Here is a 24569-nt window from a genome sequence, read left to right as displayed (position 1 = left end):
CACTCTACATATCATCATTTAAAGGTATATAATTAAATGGCTTTCGGTATATTGACCAAGTTGTATGCCTATCAACACAGTTGATTTTAGAACATTTTAATTAACAACAGAAGAAATCCTTTTCCTTTTAGTTGTTACTCCTAAATCCCCTCAACCCTCAAGCTCTAAGAACCACTGACCCAGTTTCTGTCTCCGTGAATTTGCCTATTCTGGACATTTCACATGAATGGAATATAATAATATTATGGTCCTATGTGACTGGCTTCTTTCACTTGGCATAATGTTTTCAAGTTTCACCCATACTGTAGCAAGTATCAGTACTTTATTTCTTGTTTATTGCCTAATGATATTCCACAGTGTGAATATTATATCCCTCGACTCTGTTTATATCTCTCCTGCTCCTTTTCTTGATTTTTTTAGATGTATCTATTTTGCTTTCTTATTCAGTTATTCTGTTTTCTATCTTATTTAATTCTGCATTTAGCTGCTCTTCTATCTTGAATTGCTGTATTGTTCTGGATTCTTTTGGCTTGCTTGTTCTTTTAGATGTTATACTTATTTTCATTGTTTCATTTTTACTGATATAAGTACTTAAAGCTTAGAATTTTTTTCTGGGTACTACTATAGCTATATTCTATGGATTCCTGTAAGTGATATTTCAATTTATTGGTATTTTTTAGAAATTCAACAATTTAAGTTTATATTTATTTTTGATCTTTGACGTATTTAAGTATGTTCAGATTGAAGAAGGATATCTTTAAAAGCGTGTTAATAAGTTTTCAGTTTTATTGAATTGTCATATCTTTCAAACATATTAAAAATATTTTTCTTAATTTTTATAAAAGTTCCATGTGCCCTTCAAATTGTATTTAGGCAGGTCACCAAATACTGGCTTCACACTTCATGTGCAGTATGTTCACCTATTTATCCAGAGATGATGACCCAATTCTAACCACTCACTGGTCAAAATTTCAAGGTCTCCACATGTTAAGCTATTGTCTCTCTCTACTAAGTCTAGTGGTAGCTCTACTTGATTCAAAAAACCATAAAGGAAAAGAAAAAAATTTTCTGCTCTGAATACACAATGATGGGATGGGGACAGGATAACTGTAATAAGCACTCTTGCTCAGAAAAAGGAAGGATGGAAGTGACAGGGCTGTCATTTGTCCACATTCATTCTGAAGTCCTGTCAGGTACACATTGTTAGTGAGCCCTACACTGGTGTCAGGAATGTTCTTGGTTGGACCCCAATTCTGTTTTCTGGAAGTAGCTTCCCTTTCCCATTGTTCTCTGTGGTCCTTGGCTGTGCCTTGTGTGTGATCTTTTCTATTCTTCTCCTTGGCCGCATATGCAATGGATGTTGTTGACTATGCCCTCCTATGAACTGTTTGGCTCTCTCAGTTCATTTCCTGTTTCCAAAAGTTTGGGGGCCAAAGAATATATTTATTTGGAAGATTTATTTATTTATTTTAGATGGAGAGACAGCATGAAGGGGGAGGAGCAGAAGGAGAGAGCAGAATGTCAAGCAGACCCCCCACTTAGTGCAGAGCTTGACACAGGGCTCGGTGCTACAACCCATGAGATCATGACCTAAGCCAAACCAAGAGTTGCATGCTTAACTGACAGAGCCACCTGGCATTCCCCAAAGAATGTTTTAAATATTGAACAGTTAAAGGATGGAATTTATTTATTTATTTATTCATTCATTCATTCATTCATTTAAAAGATTTTATTTATTTATTCATGAGAGAGACAGAGAGTGAGGCAGAGACACAGGCAGAGGGAGAAGCAGGTTCCTGATGTGGAATTGGTCCGCATGAGGAACATGATGCGGGACTTGATCCTAGGACCCCAGGGTCATGACCTGAGCCAAAGGCAGATGCTCAACCACTGAGCCACCCAGGTGTCCCAGTTAAAGGATTTTAAATGCAGACTCCTGGCTTATTTGGAAGAATGGTTTTTAAGAACTTTGTAAGTTTATTTGTTTGAATCCAGTTAGTTCCAACTGATAACTTCACTTTCAATTCATCGTAGACAAAATTCTGCTAGATTTCTTTATTTTTTTCTCCTTTAATAAATACCTTGAATATCACTTTGAGACTGCTATAGTTACAGAAATCAGAAACCCTGGGAATTTCTGTTTGACTATCTCCTTAGGCAGACATTTGCTTGAATGCTACTTAATGCATTGGGAGCATCTAACAATGGGATGAACTTTCCTGCAAGGCTCAGCTTTTTTTTTTTTTAAGATTGTATTTGTTTATGAGAGACACACAGAGAGGGGCAGAGACATGGACAGAGGGGCGGGGACCCCGATGTGGGACTCGATCCTGGGATCCCAGGATCATGACCTGAGCCAAAGGCAGATGCTTAACCACTGAGCCACCCAGGTACCCTTAGGCTCAGCTTTGATAGAACTTTGTCTGAAAAGATTTTCTTGAGTTTTCTCTCTTACTGTTTGAGAACTAAAAGTTGCTGGCTCTTCTAACATTTCAGGCCCCAAATTTTGGGACTCTCTCATTTCCCTTGCACATGATGTGATCTGGGGATTAGAACTTCTGACTTTGCCAAAAATTTAGTTTGCTTTTGATTTTTCCATTTCCTTTGTTGCATTTTGAAGGATTTCTAGGAAGGCATGGGGAAAATGCTCATTTGTATAACTATGTTCATAATGGAAGAATACTTAAACTTTAGATTCTATTTGTGAAGAAAGGCTTGTTCATTTGTTTCAAATGTGAATGAAATGAATTACTTTGAAACCGGAAAACCTTGTAATATCTAGTCAATATGCATTGCTCATGAGTTCACAGAAGTGTACATTAAAATGGGCCTTTAGGCTCATGTAATAAAGTGTTTTGATGTTATTCTAGAATGGTTAATTGAAATTATTTAAACCAATTATTTAAATATTATGACTCTAGGAAAGGAGCTTATACATGTAATCAGGTGTTTGCTTTTTGTTTTGCAGAGAGGCAAACTGGTCTTCATGCCATTCATGTAAGATATATGGTCAAGGTTTTCTTTGGACTACTGTAATTACTAATGTAGAATACACTTAAAAAACTCTTTCGTCTTACTCTTCCATGTCCCAGAGTGTCTTTGGCCAGTTGATATAAGTTGATTCTGGAGGGGAGGATCAAAGAAACCCTGAGAAACATTGTAAGATTTTAAGATCACTGAGGTCCAATTGTAGAAACATGGAGTAACAGAACGTCCTGATCCTGGTTTGACCAGCACAGTCCTGGTTTTCACCACTCCCAGGGTACTTAGTACCTCATTTCCCTCTGAAAGTGTTCCAGGTAGAGTAATCAATTATAGTGTCACTCTGTCTAATACATGTTCCTTCAGCTGTTTTCAAAATCATGTGTTTGGCAGTTACTCAGACTGACAATATATATTTAACATTTAAACTGTTTAGACACAGGCTCCCACTATAATATTTTTTGTTTCCTCCCAATATTCTCTGTAGGGCCTCCTATTTCTGAAGATTTTCTATGATGAAAATCCATAATAATGATGGGTCTTATTTACATGCCCCTCAATATATGTCCAGTGAAGAAGATGACTTCACTTAACTTTTGTCAAATGATTTTCTTTTGAGGCTTCAAATTCTGTGGTTTCAGGTTATAGATGCACAAATCATGTATGGCATGAGACATTGAAAATGAAAGTCCCTCTTCATATGTTTGAAATGTCACCATTTCTCCCAAGGACATAGGATTTTCTTTATGACTCTGCAAATATGTCTAAAAGTCTTCATTTGTCAGTTTGATGAATGTGCCACTAAATAACATTAGCTTGGCATGTAAATCATTTTCCCGTGAAATCTTTAAAGAGCATTGTCAAGTGTTTCTTTGCAGTTTTTGATTCTATTCGTTTTATGCTTCTGAGATGTCAGGAAATATAGCTGACTCTCTGGGGTAATTTTCTTTTAAAGTTCTAGATAGCAGATGTTTATAAAACCTAATAGAAAAGTTATCTTTCTCTTCTCATGTGGGTTAGATTTATATTAGAAAATACAATAACTGACAGAGTAGTGAACTACTTTGATAATTCTAAAATTTAAAATTAATATATTCTTCCATCTGGAGTCTTAACTAAACATTTTCAACATCTTTGAAATCTGCAAAGAAAATGTGTCTCTTGTCAAGTAACTAGAAGCTAGAAGGGCTGGGATTTTCATTGTTCTCATGTCAGATATTGCTCTGATTCACACCCCCATTGTAATCAGTGTAATGCATATGTATGTTGAGAGCTTTCCCATTCAGCAAGTAGATTTATAATTCCTCTGGAGACAAGTTTTTGTTGCAAAGGACTAGCATCTCTATATGCATAATCATTCCTTCTTCATATGTGCTTTTGCAGAGTGAGCCTAGGATGCTCTTTATTTTTATGGACACAGTTGAAAGCCTCTGCTTTCAACATTTACATTAAGGTGACAGTAACACAATGTAAGAACATTCAATCAATCAATCATTTAAGATTCAATGAGCATTTATGTGTTAGACTAAGCTAGGCATTGAGATCACAAAGATGAATAAAGAATAATTCCTGTATCTAATATACTCCTAGTGTAAGGAGAAGGCAAATTCATTAATGCATAATTATAAAGAAAAAATGTGAAAAGTGGAGCAGCGAATAGGTTTTATTGCAAACCCCTACTTCATTTCTCTCACATAAATGTGGGACCACAGAAAGTGAGGGTAAACTTTAGTGTAACTTGAGTGTCACTTGGTCCACTAGAGAACACCTTGGTCCCCTTTCCTGCAAGGAGAATCCTATGGCCTATCCCACCCTGTCCTCCACTGGGAGTTGGACCACTGTGGGCAACCAAGGGAAGCAGGTCCTTGCCTGAGGCTGCTCTGGACTCGAGTTTGTTTAGTTCTGCAACTCACTTGAGGATTCATATGTGTTTTCTCAAGGGGGGGCTTGCAGATCCAATTTGTTGTGAAATCATCCAACTCTTATGATAGGAAACCCAAGCTCCCAAAGGACTCCAGAAACAGATTCAGAAAGTTCTTTCGACAAGGCATTACTTGGAACTACATTAGGCCTAAAAAGATAGGAAGAGCAGTATCTTGAGGGTTCAGGTGGTTGTAGAGTTGGTGGCAGGAAGTTTTATACCAGCTGTATATATCAAGCATTTGTCTAGAATGGGACCTGCTCATGCTATCTTTGACCTACTAGATTCTATTGACTTCAGTCCCCTCTGAAGCAGTCTAACTGGCATTTTTGACAATAGGGTCATAGTTCCTAACTCCTTTTTATACAGTTGGCAACTCTGATCCTGTCCAGTCAGTCTTTCCCCATTCCCAATTCTATTCATATTCATAGTATCTCTCCCACAACAGGGTAGAGAATGCAAGTTTCCTCTGTTGTAATTGAGGATTTCTTACATAAAGATTTCTTACATAAAGAAATAGTCACAGCACTCAGCTCTGGCCTTGATAGATGAAGATCCTAAGCAGAAGCAAGGCTGCTTGTCAAGGAAGATTCTGGTATTGATGGCAGAGAGTCCTGTGGACCCTTCTCCCAGCAAGAAGGTCAGCCAGTACCTGCATGCTTGGCATGGAAGACACAGTTCTTTGTTCAGTCAGCAGCACGGAATACCTGTATTCAAGCAGCTTTGACCTTGAACTGACTGCTGACCAGCTACTGTCAAATTTATGTCTGGACAAATTAGTATCTGCAGAAGCCAGTCAGTAGACTAGACCAGTGCTGGTCAACAATGACCATATTACTAATCCAAGGTGATAAGACTAATTGTAAAGACAGTGTAATAAGTTTTTGGTACCACTAAATTTACTTGGTTTAAAGGACTCTGAGGTTGTTTTTACTTATCTTTGGTGTTAGAGGTCTTCCTATTAAAGGCAGTAGATGATTATTTTATTTTTAGTGTTTCTGTCAAAACAAAGTTGTCGATTTTACGTTGGTTCCACAAATCTGGGGGGAATGTTTTGCTGCTTCGTGAAAGAGGTTTGAGAACCACTGATCTAAGAGTCTGGTATACACCTACTCCCTGGAGCTTTCTTAATCTTGATGGTTTTGATATTTTGAGCCAGATCTGTCTTTGTTATTGGGGGGAGGATTATTCTGTACGTGGTGGGATGTTTAGCAGCATCACTGGCCTCTATCCACTGGATACCAGTAACAACCCACCCCACCCTGATGCAACAACTAAAAATATCTTGAGACATTGACCAATGTCTCAAGATGGGTTAGGGTGGGCTGGGTTGGGGGCTGTGCTCAAAGAGTTTGAAAGTTACTGCTCCAGAGACATTGTAAATTTTATGTATTTTATTTTAATATTTTCTCATAATGGATTTCTATTGCAATAAATGACAGATTATTGCCAGTTGTATGGTGACCATTAATAAATTCAGGTAGCAAGGAGAACAAGGCTATATAAAATATATGTATATATATATGTATAGAATATAAAATATATATATTTTTTACTTTATTATATAATACCTTGATATATGTCTCATAAAGATGCTGTAGGGTTTAATTGACATTAAAAAATATTGAAGAGGGATGTCTGGGTGGCTCAGCGGTTGAGCGTCTGCCTTCAGCCCAGAGCGTGATCCTGGAGAAACGGGATTGAGTCCCGCATCAGGCTCCCTGTATGGAGCCTGCTTCTCCCTCTGCCTGTGTCTCTGCCTCTCTCTCTCTCTCTGTGTCTCTTATGGATAAACAAATAAAATCTTAAAAAAAATATTGAAGAACACCCAACTAAGTATACAGTAGATAGACACAATATTATTGCACTTAATATTTTGCATTTACATGTCACTTTTCACTTGAGACTCTCAATCCATTGATTCATTTGTTTCTTCACTGTATAATTCTCAGTTCATCTCAGGGAAACTGAGGTACAAGCCAATGTTCACCTGACATAATAGAATCAAGGAATTAATTAACTCTCTCATTTTCTTTATAATACCCTAATCACTTTTACTATATTTTTATACATATTAAACATGAATTTAGTATGTAATAAATATTTATTTTTACATTTTACATTATATTTTATATATCTTATAATTTTTAAACATGTATACTTCTCTTTGCTAGGCTGGCAACCTCTTAGAAGTAGGGGGCAACCTCATAGATGTAGGGGCAGGTATCTCTCAGAACCTGCAGACCGTGGGCACATTTGTGGGCAACTGGCAGGCATTAGGAGATGCCAGTTGTATTAGTTCAGTTCTCCACAGAAGGTCTTTCATTATAGATTCATGTTTTCAGTGCTGGACTTTTAGTACTGATATTGCTATAAGTAAAGGAATGTCTCTCCATCTTTTGTAATAATCTAGTTATAATACAACTTAAAATAGTACATTCTGACTTTCATGGACACTAATTATCTTTGCCTTCATGGGCTCCTTCCTCCATTAAAAGAAAAGTTTAAAAAAATGATAGTTTACAGTTACTTTGACATAAAGATGGATACAATCTAAGATGAATTATATTCTTTATTTGCTGATTAAAAAATAGTTAAAACACTCTGTGTACCCTGGCAGTGGGCCCATGGTGAATAGTAAAAAAGTGAGCACTAGGATCACACATTGAAATGTTAACTGTGCTTTTCGTCATCATTCTTATGCTCCCAGGGAGATAGTCTGGTTTTATTGGCTCAGGAAAGAAAGACCCAGCAGTCAACAAAAACATAAAATTCTTGACTTTGAGGTTCAAAAGCTTGGGTCTTAGGATGATACCATAGATTTGGAAGAATAGATGAAGGGTAGGTTTACCTTGTCCCATGGTAGATGAAGAGTTCATGGAGGGCACCAGAGAAGTTGAGAACGTGTGGGTTTGTCTGGGACCCCAAATTGGAATGAAGGCTTTAGAAATTCTCAAGCAAATGGGACCTATCACTGCCTAGCCCTCCATTCCCAGGGTAATAGTTTTGAACACTGGGGTTTCTCTGTGTCCCCCAAGCCCAATGTGGTAGGGACATGAAACCTTCTTGATGGGCCAAACAGCTCAAGGATGACATCTGTTTTCAGGAAGCCTGAGTGGAGAGGGACAAATGAAAGTTCTTGGTGGCCTAGATAATGGCACGCTTGTGGCAGAGTGCCAGTCTAGGCAAGAGTCTGTGTGGCAGGATCAGAAGGGTGTAGCAGAGATTTGCATGGATCCATAAGGAGGATGAGGAGGTTTCCATCAATGTCCACAGGGAGAGAGCATGACAACAAAGATGGATTCTTGACATTGGGGCACCATACAGTCCCTTGAGAGTTGAAAGAGATCAGAACTGACCCAAGATTAAGGTTTTTCCATCTTGGCAATATGAGCACTTGGGAAAAAAATTAAGTACAGTTTTGGAAAAAATAAAGTTGTAATTTTGTACACCAGAGTTTTTAAAAGCTAGATTAGTGTTCACTACACATTGTGATACTTTACAATATTTGGAAGACTTTCTGCTTTTTTTTTTCATTTTGCAAAAATCTTATTGGTATTTTTTTTTTTTTGTCCTCATTTTACACATGTGGAAATAGAAATGCAGAAAGGTTAAGTGACTTGCTCAAAGTTGCATAGCTAGGACATGAGCAATGACTTACACCCACGGCCTCATTTGCTCTATCACTCCTGGTTCTTGATGTTGGTCAGTATTCCCCCTAAGGACTTAAGTGAGAGCTTCCTTTGAGGCTCTCAAAGAATGCTGTTATGATACCAAAATGCTTTTAGTGTTTTGCAATTTAATGCTCAGATGTGGGGAGGGTAGAGGGTTCATATGCCTGAGCTCTGCAGCTTCACCCTGGACTCCTTTGCTGCTGTGTTCTATGCAGTGTTTTGCTCTCATCTCAGAGGTGGAGAGGCAAGGATGTAGCTTGAATGCAGAGCAGGAGCCCGGCCCCAGTACAGTAAGGTGAGGTGGAGGGTCAGGCCCTAAAGGGCCTCCTGACTTAGAGTAGAGTGACCCATCCAAGGTGACTGGATGCTGTTCTGCTTCCATGACCTTGTGTCCACATTGTAGAATTTTCTATTTTGTTTGTATCTCTCACCAGCGTGTGAGCTGAGGGAAGGGACTGCATTAGGCTTGGTCTCCATTGCATTCCCTGCCTGCCATGTAGTAGGTACTTGAAATATTTGCTGAATGAATGGACAGTTGGATAGGTAGCTAGATAGCTAGATGGATGGATGAATGAACTTGGGGGTACCCCAATATCCTTTACACAATCCAAGCCCTGTTTTCCTTTATAGCAAGGCCCCTTCTGAGGGATGTTTGAGTTCAGCTTCCTTTATCTCACCCAAGAAAGCTTTGTTAAAAATAGCTACTTCTGCTGCAGGCCACTCCACTTCCTTTTTCCTTCCCTCTTCCCGAATCTCTCCTTTATTATTATTTCTATACACTCTTTTAGTCAAGACATTTGGAATATTTTTCCCTCTTCTATTTACATGTTTTTCCAGCTTATGTTTAACTTTCAGCTTCCTTTAAACCTTCTTTAAAAAAAAAAAAAAGATTTATTTATTTATTCATGAGAGACAGAGAGAGAGGCAGAGACATAGGCAGAGGGAGAAGCAGACTCCCTGTGAGGAACCCAATGCAGGACTCGATCCCAGGACCCCAGGATCATGACCTGAGCCAAAGGCATACACTCAACCACTGAGCCATCCAGGTGTCCCTAAATCTTCTTTAGAAGCAGGAAGCACATGTCATAAATCCATATGAGCAGATACTTTGCTCTTTCTCATTTTGAAAAAAAAATTTAATTAAAATTCATGGTAGAAAAAATTTCTAAAGGCAAGTTGTCTTTCTAATTTATTACCATGTCTTATTTTAGAATTTACTTTTGGTAACTAATCTACATTATTAAATAAAGTTCACTTCATTGGAGTCACTGAGTAATTGCTGTGTTGGATAAGTATTGTTCTTGTGATAGTTTTATCACATGTGCTAAATTGTTTTTAGGAAATAGCCTCAGTGTTACATGAAAAGAGATGAAAAATACTTTATATATCCCACATCTAGTGAATTTATAATTAAAACAATGTCACAAATATGGTAGATTTTCATTGGATAATTTAAAAAAAATTTAAAATGCAATACATGATAAATAAGCTTCATCCCTTAACAGATCCTAATTTATTTTTTAAGGCACCATAACAGAGAAGCCGATCCAAAAGATTATGATATAGAGGGTCCTGAGGAAATAAAAAAGCTGTGTAATTCAACATACTGTCGACTTGGAACTGACGAACCCCCTGTAAGTAGTTGCTACTGATTTCTTTAGATCTGGAATCTTCCTTCTGGTGAAATGTGGAAAAATAAAGGGAGGAGCGCCATTTTGGTGCCAACCCTCCTATGCTGTGTTGGGTACTTAAGGCAGGTTACTTAGTCACTGCGTGCTTAAGTGACTTTACCTATAAAATGTGCACATCATAAGGTTATTGGAGAAATTAAATGAAATAAAGCAAATAAAATGGTTAACTCAGTGCTTGGCACATGGCAAGTGCTCAGTAAGTTATTTGTGCTGTTTTGATGGTATTGCTGCAGCCACAGCATTTTGTTCAATGTCTCCTTTAACCTTCAATAACCCTGTAAAGTAGGTGGTATTATCTCTGTTTTAGAGAGGAGGCAAAACTCCTAGAGGTTACTCGAAGTCACACAGTTAGGGAGTGGAAGAGTGAGAGTTTGAGTCTAGTTCTTTGATTTGAAGACCTTTGTTTTTGTTGTAAAGTAATAGTTGTTCGTTATTAAAGAGATTAAGAGGTATGTCCTGGAACTTAGAGGACATAGAGTCCAGTGTATGACACATGTGAAACAGCAAGGCCCATCTGCTGCAGGATTCCACGCCTAAAGCAGCACCCAGCTGGGAAGGTGAGAGGCTTAAATCTAGTGCAGTTAGCAGTTTTTATTATTTCACTGGACTGGAAAATTTCATAACTAAAATGAGATCCTTCTCAAGATTGAGGGGCCTAGAAAAGTTACGGGACTTGCCTAAAATTCCCATTAAGCAAAAGGAAAGAACTAGCCATCCATGTGGAATGGAAGAGGCAGCTTGATTAGAAATGAAGTTGCTTCATGATTACATCCTACTAATGTAATAGGATCAATTCAATAAGATGGTTGCATGAACACTGCCTCATTTCATCCTCTGGACAATTCTTCAAGCTAGCACTGTAAGTGACCACACTGTATAAATGGGGAACCCCAGGCCTGGTGAAGCTTGATCTCTTGTTCAAAGTCAAACAGCAAGAAAGTGTAAGAAAAATTAAAATCTATTTTCCCCCTCTGGTTCCAGAGTCTAACATCTTAAATACTTCTCAAACTGTCTCTTGGAGTGCAAATTATTTCACTCCCAGCCCAGGGGCCTTTTTACCCCTCAGCATGCATCCTCTTTGCAGAAAATGAACCTCATTATTTTTTTTGCTCTGGCTTGGGCATGCATATGTGTTGGGGCATTGGTATCTTTTATCTATCACCACTGTCCTGTTTCCTGGATTATGTCAGCACACATGCTAGCTAGCTCCATTCCCATCTGTGTCCTCTCCTACATGTCTTTTGAGCATTTTTTGACATTTTGCAATATTGCTGCTGAGTGGTGGGTTTTTTTGTTTGTTTGTTTGTTTTTGTCCACTAGCATTTCCATTTCACTGTCTGTAGTTCTCCAGAAGCCCTTAAATGCTGCTACTGTGGCTACCGTGAGCATTGTTTATTTGTAACAGGATTTTAAACAGGCCTTTCTTTGCATTCTGGCTGAGACTCCAAAAGGCCACAAACAAATCCATAGTTCCGTGTTCCAAAGTGAAATATTAGGCTACTTAGGCAAAACCCTCAAAGATGGTGTCCTTAGGCCAGTACTCACATGAAAGGATTGAAATCCAAGAAACCAAAAGAAGAGTTTGAGAGTAGAAACAGGGTTTCGAAAAGGTGTACTGTGAGTCTCACCTGCCTGGTGAAGTTATAGATATAAAGCTCTGGTGATCTGTCCAAAGTAGCAGAGCAGAAAGAGGAGAACTAGCTACATTGGTGGGACAAGGATAATTGAATACTCAGGCCCAGATGTGGCTTTTGGGGATTGGATGTGGGCTATGTAGAAGAGAAAGATGACAGAGAGCCATTTTAGAACCTGCCCAAGAGCCCTTCATGTAGGGATGGGAAGGACATTGACTGGATTCCCAGGGGCTGAGGTAGGACGGTTAAGTACAGACAGTGGCATCCTGTATCATGGAACATAACCAATGAAGGTTTTCAGAAGGGATCTCAAGGTCTACAGAATACCCTAAGATAGCGAACTTTGAATATCCATCAGTTCCAGAGAGGATCATTGTTTATTTTTTTATTTTTATTTTTTTAAATTTTTATTTATTTATGATAGTCACAGAGAGAGAGAGAGAGAGGCAGAGACACAGGCAGAGGGAGAAGCAGGCTCCATGCACCGGGAGCCTGACGTGGGATTCGATCCCGGGTCTCCAGGATCGCGCCCTGGGCCAAAGGCAGGCGCTAAACCACTGCGCCACCCAGGGATCCCTCCAGAGAGGATCAGACATCAGACATGCCCAGAGGAAACCAAAACAAGATTATACTTCCACCTTTCTTGTAGTTACCTCTCTCCTTTCTCATATCCCCACACTCACATCTTAAACCCTCAAGAAGCCAGAGGGAGTTGAGGAGTTGGAAAGAAGTTTAAAGGGGACAATTGAGACAAAGCCAACTGTGCCTCCTGCTTCCCTACTGAGGTACGCCAGGCCAATGCTGACCCAAACTACAAGAAAGAGTCTTTCATTTCAAATACAGTTTTGACTAGTACATGGTACTGGGTATTTTACTTACTTCAATAAGACTCCTCTTGGGACAGAAGTAACCAGAAAGTGTTTTATATTATCTGACAATGGCCACAGAAATCCTGGCAGTTGTCCTAGATTTTATCAAGGAGCATAAGAAAGAATTTGCCTCTCCAAATGTCTATGGATGGGCAATAATAGAGGAAGAACAGGTTTTCTGATTGTACCTACTTACAAGCCTCACTTGTTCAGTGAGCTACTTCCATTTGTATATAAAAGAGCAGTCCATTCCCACCATCCCTACCTGTTCTCTTCCCTTATTTTAGTTTTCTTCATGCTGTTTAAATCACTGGATAGATTTAAGACTTCCTAGTTGTGAATTGTCTGCATCCGTTGGCTAGAATGCAAGCTCCATGAGAGGAGGGACTTTGTTTTGTTCTCTGCTGTATTTCCACTTCCTAGAATGGTGCCTGGCACAGAGCAGGTCCTCAATAAATACTTGTGGAAGGAAAGAAGAATGAAGGAAAGAAAGAAGGAAAAAGACAAAGAAGAAAAGGCAAGAAGGAAGGAAGGGAAGTAAAGATGAAAGGAGGAGGGAAGGAAGAATGACTATATTCCACAAATATATATTGAGGCCCCATTATTTTGTGAAGTGCTGGGGTAAGAAACATAATTCAGAACAAGGTCACTGTACATTAGGAACTCACAGGCTTGTGGAAAAAGTGCAAGTGGACAACCACAGTGACAAAGTGTATGATGGATGTTATGATAGAAAGAAGAAGATCAAGATGCTGAGAGGGGCACCTGAACTGGAATGGGTTGAGGGGAGGATCAGGGATGGCTTCCTAGTGGAGGTGGCCACAGCAGCCACAGCAAAGCTCTCCAGCTGAGTCTAAAGGAACTATCCTCCATGGAATCTGAAAACATACCAGTCAGGTTTCAGTAGTGGCGTAATTGAATTCCTACCCCTGTGGTCCTTAAGGCTTTAGGAGACCACATGGGGCTGTGTGCATGCAGTTTCACAAATGAGCAGTCATTCAAACCACTGACTTTCTCTGATTGTTTTACTAGTCTAAGCAATTACAGGAAATAGTATGTTAAACTATAGTATTTTGTCTTGGTATTTTGTTTAAACTTTATTCAGACACTGCTTAACTACACCAGAATGAGTCCCATGCAAACTAAAATGTTCAGGAGCACTTCTATCATTGTTCCTTCATTTGTAAAGTCCCTCACTGAAGGGTCCTCATAACACTACCAAAGGCTCTGTCCCATTTGGCATTTAAGGCTGCTATTGAGGAAGGAAACTTCCTCAAAACTGAGAAGAATTATGTACAGGGTACATTTGATACTATGTCATGGAAGATGAGAACTTGTCAGACATAAAGCAACAAGGAAAACCATGAGTGGTTTTACCAAACAGATTTTTCTTATACAGTCAATGGATCAGTGCCAAGGCATTTTTGGAACTAACAGCAGGATGTGGAGGAGCAAATTAGGGTAAGATTAGTATTAATAGCATTACAGTCATTTTGGACTTTAAAATGGTAAATAAATGAACAGTACAAAAGTACGCTTACATTTTTTTAATGAGTTGATAAAGAATAGCCAAGTAGGTCTCAAATATGAGCTTTGTAGTGGATGAAAATATGACATTTAAAAATTAATGACCCTAAAAGGGATATAAAGGGATATAATTATACCAGATCTGAGAAATTCAATTATCATTTACTTAATTGGTTCAGGTTTTTTTTTCTTTGATTGGCACATAGTAGAATAGTATTTTGGCCATAAGACTGTAGTTACAGATGCTTCTTGCGTTCACATCTAAGTACCTGAAAGAGACATATGGATCACATTTTTGTAAATGGAATAATTTTAAATGCCATTGGAGGAGAACCACTTAAACCAGAAAAAGGAAGATGTTTGGGGCTTGTGGGTAGTGGAGTCAGGGCCTCCTCTTGCTTATGGTTTCCATAATCTCTGAGCTTGGAGTTGATGCCACTGATCCCAACATCCTTTCAAGGATCTACTTTGAATCATCTTTTCCAACATCAGCACAAATGCATCTGCCTTTCTGTTTTGGGAATTCTGTATAAATTTAGGCCAATTGAGTGTACTTTCTGTGTCTCTTGATGCAGCCATGGGCTTATTGATTCAAGCGTGTATCTGCTCTGTCATTTCTAGGGATCTGGGACAGGAATGAAAGTAGGCATCTGCCATTTTGATCTGATCACTTTCCTTCACAATTCTTTTTCTATGCGAATAGTCATGCCTCATTTAACTCTTAGAGAAACTAGATTTTAATTTTTCAGTATATCAGTTTGCTGAAGCATGTTTACTGTTATGTTGAACAAATGGCACTCAAAAGACGGAATCACACAGATGCACACACACCTGTATTCTTTGTCTCCACTATCTATTCACCCTACTTTGTAGAGTGAGTTCTTTTTTGTACCTCTGGATAAAATGTTGTGCAGATTTTATAATTTTTTTTTTATGATAGTCACACACACAGAGAGAGAGAGACAGAGACACAGGCAGAGCGAGAAGCAGGCTCCATGCACCGGGAGCCCGACGTGGGACTTGATCCCGGGTCTCCAGGATCGCGCCCTGGGCCAAAGGCAGGCGCTAAACCGCTGCGCCACCCAGGGATCCCAGATTTTATAATTTTTATGGTCACTCTCTGATCATAACAAGTTTATTGGTCCCATTTCAATAATTAAAGTATCTCATCAAAATGATGCATTTCACTTAAGGTGAAAGATTTTCTCTTTCTCAGCTAGTCTGCTCCAGGCTAGGGAAGTCTGTAGATGGAAGTGTGTCTGTGTGGGGGAGGGTTGGCTGGTTTTCTAGTTCTTCACTTGCTCTGTTCTTTCCTTCCTTCAGATAATAAGACAACTAAAAGGCCATCTTGTGATTATTCTACTAGTATTCATTAGTTAACTGAGACTGTTTTGGTTAAAAGAGAGTTTTGATATCTGAGATGATTATAAGAAAAGATTAAAAAAAAAACAGAATGAAATCATTTTTCTGATCATACCCTATGAGTTCCAGTTGTTCAAAATAATGATAGAGAGGGAACCAAATTGATTCTCTGAGGTCCTTTAAATAATCTCTATATGGAACTACTACTGAGTTCTCCTAGACATGAAAACAGAACCAGAATTTCCAAGAGCAAAACTGCTGCTGAGAAATAACAATCATCCTTTTTTAAAGATAGACTTTCTATAAGTCTGTATATTACTTGTTGATGATTATGACCTTTTGGCAAGGGCACAAAAAAAGCTACAGTTGGTAGAGGAAGTGCTATTTAACACGGTAAAATAAAACTCTTCAGTTGTGACTGAAGATCTAATATAATAGATGCCAACTTCTTTATTCCAAAGTGAGATGCTAAATCTGTCACATAGAACAGGCAAAGCATTTGGGCAGTAACTGATTCCAAGCCTCTTGGTCTGTCATCCACCTTGAAGATTAATAAAAGAAAGAAAAGGTTGAAATTGAAGAGACCTGGCTGAGAGTATTTGGAATTTGGAGGAGTTATTTGGAGAGAATTTCCATGCTGAGCTCCACTCCCTTTCCCCAGGGGATAAGCTATTTCCTGCTGTAGTTGGGGCCTTGAGGATATTGGGCAGGGAGTTTGAGTATTACCCTGAAGTTGGGGAACATGGTTGACTGAGGTCTGATTACTCCTGAAGCAGCCCTGTGGCATCACAGAGGGAACTTGACCCAGAACATATCTGTACTTCCTTCAGTATGCAACAGAGGAGTCTGCTTTCTAGGGGTCCTATAAGCAACACCAGAAAGAAATGTTAATTAGTGGGACACCTGGGTGACTCAGTGGTTAAGCGCCTGCCTTTGGCCCAAGGCATGATCCTGGAGTCTTGGGATTGAGTCCCACATTGGGCTCCCTGCTCGGAGCCTGCTTCTCCCATTGCCTATGTCTCTGCCTCTCTCTCTCTGTGTCTTTCATGAATAAATAAATAAAACCTTAAAAAAAAGAAATATTAATTAGTGATCAATTAAAATGAATCTTCTAGAGGTAAGTTATCCTCAGCAGAGTCTGGTTACCCTCAAATGTGGAACTTGAGGGGGAATTATAAATTTCTCTTTTCCTGCATCAGTCACTATTCCACTACTGGGATTTCTCAAATGCCACACAGAGAGGAAGAGTTCATATTGAAAGATTAGAAGTTGGAACTTTAAGAAAAATTGGTACTTAGGAAAATGGGGAATAAGAATGATGTTATGAGGTGAACTTCCTAAACACACATTAGATTTTTTTTATATTACCATTTGAGTCAAGCTAGATCTTATTATGCAAATTTAATGGAAGTTTTAGTGGTTATCCTGGGAGTTTGTGCTATGTTAATTTAGCTATCTCACAAACCACATTGCCAATCTCCAGTTTGTGATAAAAATATACACATATATGTATATATATGTACACGTATATATATAAAGCCCCAAAGACTTTTAAACATATGGCAGTGCTTTTATAAATTATCCACCCTTATGTCAGGTTATGAACATTTCTAGACCAAAGTGATTTTTCACATTAAAATGGTGTAGGATTAGGTTTGCCCACATGCAACAGGAACCACAAATCAACAGTGGTTCTTCACATAAGGTTTTATTCTTTCATGTAAAAAGTCTGGATGATAGTAGGTCAGGACTAGTATGAAAGTTTGTCAGAAACCTGCTCCTTCCAGCTCTCTATCCTGCCATCCCTGTGCAGAGCCCAAGATGGCTGCCAGATACTTGTCTATGTCCACATTTCATGCAGCAGGTAAAAGAAAAACAGAAGCAGGACCTTTCCTGGAGGTTGTATAAATTACTTCTATTTATGCTCATTGTTCAGAATCAGTCACTGGTCATATTTAAGTATAAAGGAGACTAGACGTGCACTTGCTGTGATAAGCACCAGGTGTCATGCGCAAGTGTTGAGTCACTATATTGTACACCTGAAGCTAATAGTATGCTGTATGTTAACTAACCGGAATTTTTTCTAAAATATTTTATTCATTTATTCATGACACATGGAGAGAGAAAGAGAGAGAGAGAAAGAGAGAGAGAGAGGCAGAGACCCAGGCAGAGGGAGAAGCAGGCTCCACACAAGGAGCCCGACTCGGGACTTGATCCCGGGTCTCCAGGATCAGGCCCTGGGCTGAAGGTGGTGCTAAACCGCCGAGCCACCAGGGCTGCCCAACTAACTGGAATTTAAATAAAAACTTAAAATTTTTTTTTAAGTAAAAGAGACTAGAAAATGTAGTCTGAAACACCAGGTGCCCAGCTAAAATTTTGGGGTTCTATTACTGATGAAGATGGGAGATCCAATATTGAGGGACAGCATTTGCCCCTGGCACAGGAAACAGGTTAAGAGTGGGTCGTGGAGACAGATGGCTTCTCTGATTCTTGGCTCTACCACTCACCAGGTTGCAGTTTTGATCAAGAGTCTGAAACTTTCCATGTCTTTATTTCCTCAGGTGTGAAGTGGGAATAATAGAATTTTCATGAACATTTGGTATGAAGACATTTGGAATAGTGTCTAGCCATGCGCTGTTGTTATGACCATTATCCCATGAGTTAAGTCTCTGGAGTTTGTTTACAACATTAGCCTGACACTTCATAGATACGGATCGATGAATGAAGGAGTCAGACTTGCATGTTTTGAATTGTGGAACATCTCCTTTCTCACTGGTTTAGCTGGGTCTAGCTTACTTTGTTTCAGCCTCAGTTTTTCTTTCCTTAAAATGAAGATGAACTATTCCAAGTGTCTTTTTTTTTTTCTTTCTCCCTTCAGATCTACTTTCCCCCCTTCTCAACTCTGCTCTGTACCATGGAGGCTGACCTTTATGGACAGCTTCAATGAGCTTCCTTGCCTTCTGCCTTTTGGTTGGGATTAGTCTGTAGAAGGTACTGCCCCTGAGCAGAGGTGGTAGGAGAGTTAGTTTGGACATTTATTCCTGTGTTTTTCTCCCTACAGGGCCATAGTTTGGCACTGGTTATATGCTATAGACTGAATGTTTGTAACCCCCCAAAATTCAAATGTTGAAATCCTAACCCTCAGGATGATGAAATTAGGAAGTAGGCATTTGGGGGATGATTAGGTCATGAGGGTAGAGTCCTCAGAAATGGGATTAGTGCCCTTATCAAAGAGACCCCAGAGAGTTTCCTCTGACCTTCTGCCATGTGAGGGCAGATGATGGCTGTCCCTCAACCAGGAAACAGGCTCTCACCAGGCACTTCTGAGGCCTTGGTCTTGGACCTCCCAGCCTCCAGAACTGTGAGAAATAAATTTTTGTTGTTTATAAGTCACTCAGTTTATGGCATTTGTAAGGGCAATCCAAATATGGACTAAGATACTATGTGTCTGTTCTGAAACTCCAAGTGACCTTCTTGTTACAGTTATAGGCCTTTCTAGGTTCCAGTAGCTACTCTACCCTATGGTTCTCCACAATTGCTACCCTCCAGGTGCTTCAATGTTGTTGATTTTCTGAATGCTGAGAACACTTTTATAAATAGATCCTTCATTAAACCCTACTCGGTTCCTCATTTGATTGTTCTTTTCTTTCTGTAACCATAATTGATATACACAACACTCATAGGGTTGCTTTAAGTATTTAATGAAATAATGCATATAAAGTGCTCAATACAATGTCTGATAAATTTAAATCCATTAATGCTATTATCTGTTTTTCTAACTCCTCATTATATCATTTGAAAATATCTTTGATTCATATAATTTTCAGATATTAATTGATTATTAAAATATTTTACTGCTGAAATGATTGGAACATTATCTCAAGTTAATTTTTCAGTCAGTCTTACACATTAAAACAAAATGGTGCCTAGTAATTTTTTCCCAAAAGAAATGTCTTATTTTTTATTAAAATATATAATATGAATCTTAATACAGTGTCCCTTACCATTGACTTGTGAACCTGGGAATCTATGAGAAAGAGTAGTTGAGCAGAAGGTATAGGAGTCAAAGCTGGGGAATTGGGTTGGGTGGCTGATGATTCAGGAGGTTGAGGTCTTAGAGAGCAGTTGTTAGAGAAGCCAAGGATCTATAGAGCCATGGAGTAGAGCAGGGAACCAGGGCCAGAGACTATAGTTAAAATTGCTTTGAATAGGGTAGTTTCCTAGTTGTAGCAGAACTTTATTATACCAACCCAAAGTGGACCAAAGGTGTTTGACTACAGCTATGATACTCTTACAGCTGAAGTTTTCAAATATCTAAACAAAGATTTCTCTCTCTTTTTAAACAAAATCTGATGGGATTAATATGATCTAGGGCTTCATTGGATGTCTTAGGGAAGTTAGTCTTCAGGTTTGGGGAAGAAATGGGTTGTCTTGGTGGTGGTGAGTTCTGCTTCTCTGCTGTGAACCTCCACACTTATGATCTTCTAGAGTTTAGAATGGGAAAAATATTGAATCCACAGCATCCATTTTTGTTCATAAGATTTCCAAGATAGTACTCATGAGGCTTCTTCAATTGGTTTGAGTATATCTTAAAATTTGTAGGTCTTTCTCATAGTAATAATCACTTGATAATTTATTGAGTAATTCTCTGATAGAGATTGGATGATGTAGGTAGTGGTGGTGCTGGTATCTGAGTCCGATGTGATTTACAAAGTGATTGCTACAAAGATTTCTTACTTAGGGAAGTTAAAATATACTAACCTTGAGAAAAAAGTAAAAAGCACAGAGAGTTAGTATTTAGTTGAATGCATTTCATAGAAACAACCAATTTGATTTTTTCATTTTCCAATAATGCATAGTAAGGAATGGCCATTTTCACATATTTATGATGGAAGAGTTGAACTGCTATGAGAGAGTACTAATTTTTTTTTAATGTCAACAGCATCAATAATTACAATCAGAATGTACTTCAACAAAAATATCTCAGTAACTGACCATTTTTTGGGCAATATATTTGTTTTTCTCATAATGTCATTTCTATTTTTCCAGGTTTGGATATCAGAAACACACGAACAAATGGCACAAGTTTATTTAAACAGAGAATTGGCTAACATAAAGAAAAAGGCTTTATTGAATGATGAAACAATGAGCTCTGGGATTATTGAAAGGTATCCTTGATACTTTCCTTTGCTTACAGAACATATACACGCAGGAAAGGATTTGTATGAGTGAGTAGTGAGGATGCATAGTGGCCCCAGATACACATGGGAGGAACGCATTGATCAAAATGAACATATCTCAAGCTTCCATGCTTTCTGTTCATGCCATTTCTTCTGTCTGGAATTCCCTTTCCCTCAATTATTTGCCAATCAGCATTAACCATTCTGGATCCAGCTAAAATGTTACTTCCTCTTTATGCATTTTTTTTCTGGTCAGTGTTCTATTTAGGTTTGAACACCAACTCCACAATTTTCTTGTGCAATAGTGTCTACAGGATTCAGTTTGTCAGCTTATAGAATGGGAATTATAAAAGTATCTGCTTCATAGGTTGTTCTGAAGTTTAGGTGAAAAGAAGTATGAAATGCACATAGAAATATTACTTAATAAGCAGTAAGAATTAGGTAAGCTGTCATTGGTCAAGAGAAATTGCTCTTATATTCTTGCCCTCTGAGCATTTTGTTTATGTTCTACATAACAGTTGGACTACATTCTAATTATTTATATGTATGTGTGTTTCCTCCAAAATAGTTCTGTGAGAGTCGGAACTGTTTCTTACTCCTATCTGTAGTCCTGCAGCATGGCGCCCTGCAATTCCATGGAAGTCTTTCCATAAATTTTTGTCTTATGTTGTAATTGTTGGAAAATGCAGTCAAAACAATGAAAAAATGCTGAATTTTTCATTTACTATTGGGACGTTTTATTTTGCAAAGTGCATGAAAGTTGCAAACATGAATGTCCTTTAAAAAATTATCATAAAAATTCAGCCCCAGCTGTAATCACCCATGCATTTGTAATAATTTTCTTCATGGTTATACAAGTTACAATTGGAGGGAGGATTCAGAAACTGACCAATACCATTAATAACTGTTGCTCCTGATAGCATCTTCTCAAGTAAATAAGTTTCTGACTACTCCCACCTTCATGGTTATTCTTACTCACATAATCAACAGTTGAAGCAAGTACTTGACTTGTTACTGCTGGAGCAATTTGAATTGTACCCACCTCCAGCCAGTAATCTAGTTCATGCAGCTCTGTTGACCTATTTTTTCCCCTACATTTAGCAGATATATCCTCAATTATAGGTACTACCAATTTTATTACTACAATTATTAATATAAAACCACAAGCTATTTCGCAATACCAAGTGCCATCATTTGTTTGATCAGTCCAACCTAAAGCCATATATGTACTACTGTCACTCCCTGTCTTAGCAGCCTGAACAACAAGATTATGAGCCAACTACAATCTAAATAGTACTTTCTTTGTACAGAACTATTGAATCACTGTATAGTGTACCTGAAACTAATATGACGCTGTATGTTAACTACACTGGAATTAAAATAAAAAATAAAAAAAATTTTAAAAAGGATGAAGAATTTCAAGTCCAAATTAGTTTTACATGGCTTTGAAAGTTTATAATGTCACCTGACATATTTTCTAAAAATTTCTGTCTTGTTTCCAGGGACACTGGATTGCCTACTACAGGCTTTGGAGCTCTCTTTACTAGACATCCACCGGATCAGTACAAAATGTTAGTAGATCCTAAACTACTGCAGACTGCACAAAATGTTTCTTTTTATTTTTTCCTTTATCCTGAGAAAATAATTTTTTTTGTACCTTTTTTTATTGGAGTTCGATTTGCCAACATATAGTATAACACCCAGTGCTCATACCGTCAAGTGCCCCCTCAGTGCCTGTCACCAAGTGGCCCCAACCCCCTGCCCACCTCCCTTTCCACCACCCCTTGTTTGTTTCCCAGAGTTAGGAGACTCTCAAGTTCTGTCACCCTCTCTGATATTTCCCACTTATTTTCTCTCCTTTACCCTTTATTCCCTTTCAATGTTTTTTATATTCCCCGAATGAATGAAACCATATAATGTTTGTTCTCCAATTGACTTACTTCATTCAGCATAATACTCTCCAGTTCCATCCACATTGAAGCAAATGGTGGGTATTTGTCCTTTCTAATGGCTGAGCAATATTCCGTTGTTTACATAGACCACAGCTTCTTTAGCCATTCATTTTTCGATGGACACCGAGGCTCCTTCCACAGTTTGGCTATTGTGGCCATTGCTGCTAGAAACATCGGGGTGCAGGTGTCCCGGCGTTTCACTGCATCTGAATCTTCGGGGTAAATTCCCAGTAGTTCAATTGCTGGGTCATAGGGTAGCTCTATTTTTAACTCTTTGAGGAACCTCCACACAGTTTTCCAGAGTGGCTGTACCATTCACATTCCCACCAATGTGCAAGAGGGTTTCTCTTTCTCCACATCCTCTCCAACATTTGTTGTTTCCTGTCTTGTTAATTTTCACCATTCTCACTAGTGTGAGGTAGTATCTCATTGTGGTTTTTATTTGTATTTCCCTGATGACAAGTGATGCAGAGCATTTTCTCATATGCTTGTTGGCCATGTCTAGGTTTTCTTTGGTGAAATTTCTGTTCATGTTTTATGCCCATTTCATGATTGGATTGTTTGTTTCTTTGCTGTTGAGTTTAAGAAGTTCTTTATAGATCTTGGATACTAGCCCTTCATCTGATGTCATTTACAAATATCTTCTCCCATTCTGTAGGTTTCCTTTTAGTTTTCTTGACGGTTTCTTTCGCTGTGCAGAAGCTTTTTATCTTGATGAAGTCCCAATAGTTCATTTTTGCTTTTGCTTCCCTTGCCTTCATAGATGTACTTGCAAGAAGTTGCTGTGGCTAAGTTCAAAAAGGGTGTTGCCTGTGTTCTCCTCTAGGATTTTGATGGAGTCTTGTCTCACATTTAGATCTTTCATCCATTTTGAGTTTAGGAGAATGGTCTAGTTTCATTCTTCTGCATGTGGCAGAAGAATTTTTCCAGCACCATATATTGAAGAGACTATCCTTTTTCCAGTGGATAGTCTTTCCTGCTTTGTCAAATATTAGTTGCCCATAGAGTTGAGGGCCCATTTCTGGGTTCTCTATTCTGTTTCATTGATCTATGTGTCTGTTTTTGTGCCACCAGAACCACACTGTATTGATGATCACAGCTTTGTAGTACAACCTGAAATCTGGCATTGTGATGCACCTGGCTCTGGTTTTCTTTTATAATATTCCCCTGGCCAATCAGGGTCTTTTCTGATTCCACACAAATCTTTTTTTTTTTTTAAGATTTTATTTTATTTATTCATAAGAGACACACACAGAGAGAGAAAGAGAAGCAGAGACATAGGCAGAGGGAGAAGCAGGCTCCATGCAGGGAGCCCAATGTCCACACACATCTTAAGATGATTTGTTCCAACTCTCTGAAGAAAGTCCATGGTATTTTGATAGGGATTGCACTGAATGTGTAAATTGCCCTGGGTAGCATTGACATTTTCACAACAATAATTCTTCCAATTCATGAGCATGGAATCTTTTCCCATCTCTTTGTGTCTTCCTCAATTTCTTTCAGAAGTGTTCTATAGTTTTTAGGGTATAGATCCTTTACCTCTTTGGTTAGGTTTATTCCTTGATATCTTATGCTTTTGGATGCAATTGTAAATGGAATTGACTCCTTAATTTCTTTTTCTCCAGTTTCATTGTTAGTGTACAGAAATGCCACTGACTTCTGGGCATTGATTTTGTATCCTGCCACACTGCTGAATTGCTGTATGAGTTCTAGCAATCTTGGGGTGGAGTCTTTTGGGTTTTCTATGTACAGTATCATGTCAACTGCAAAGAGGGAG

General features: G+C 38.5%; 1 protein-coding gene across 10 annotated transcripts in view; it reads left to right on the top strand.

Moving 5' to 3' along the window:
* CFAP95 (cilia and flagella associated protein 95) overlaps positions 1-24569 on the top strand; it is a 141728-nt gene that overhangs the window by 62301 nt on the left and 54858 nt on the right. For all 10 annotated transcript variants that reach the window (XR_013385256.1, XR_013385257.1, XM_077907548.1 and 7 more), the window contains 3 exons: positions 10103-10211; positions 20710-20828; positions 22343-22411. Coding sequence is in view for 8 of the 10 variants with exons in the window: in XM_077907506.1 (XP_077763632.1) it covers positions 10103-10211; positions 20710-20828; positions 22343-22411 (297 nt within the window). In the remaining 2 variants the exon portion in view is untranslated. The remainder of the gene's footprint in view (positions 1-10102; positions 10212-20709; positions 20829-22342; positions 22412-24569) is intronic.

The sequence above is a fragment of the Canis aureus genome, chromosome 1 (assembly GCF_053574225.1).
Source record: "Canis aureus isolate CA01 chromosome 1, VMU_Caureus_v.1.0, whole genome shotgun sequence".
NCBI lineage: Eukaryota > Metazoa > Chordata > Mammalia > Carnivora > Canidae > Canis > Canis aureus.
The sequence above is the reverse complement of the archived record's forward strand: the minus strand, read 5'-3'. Positions and strand labels throughout refer to the sequence as shown.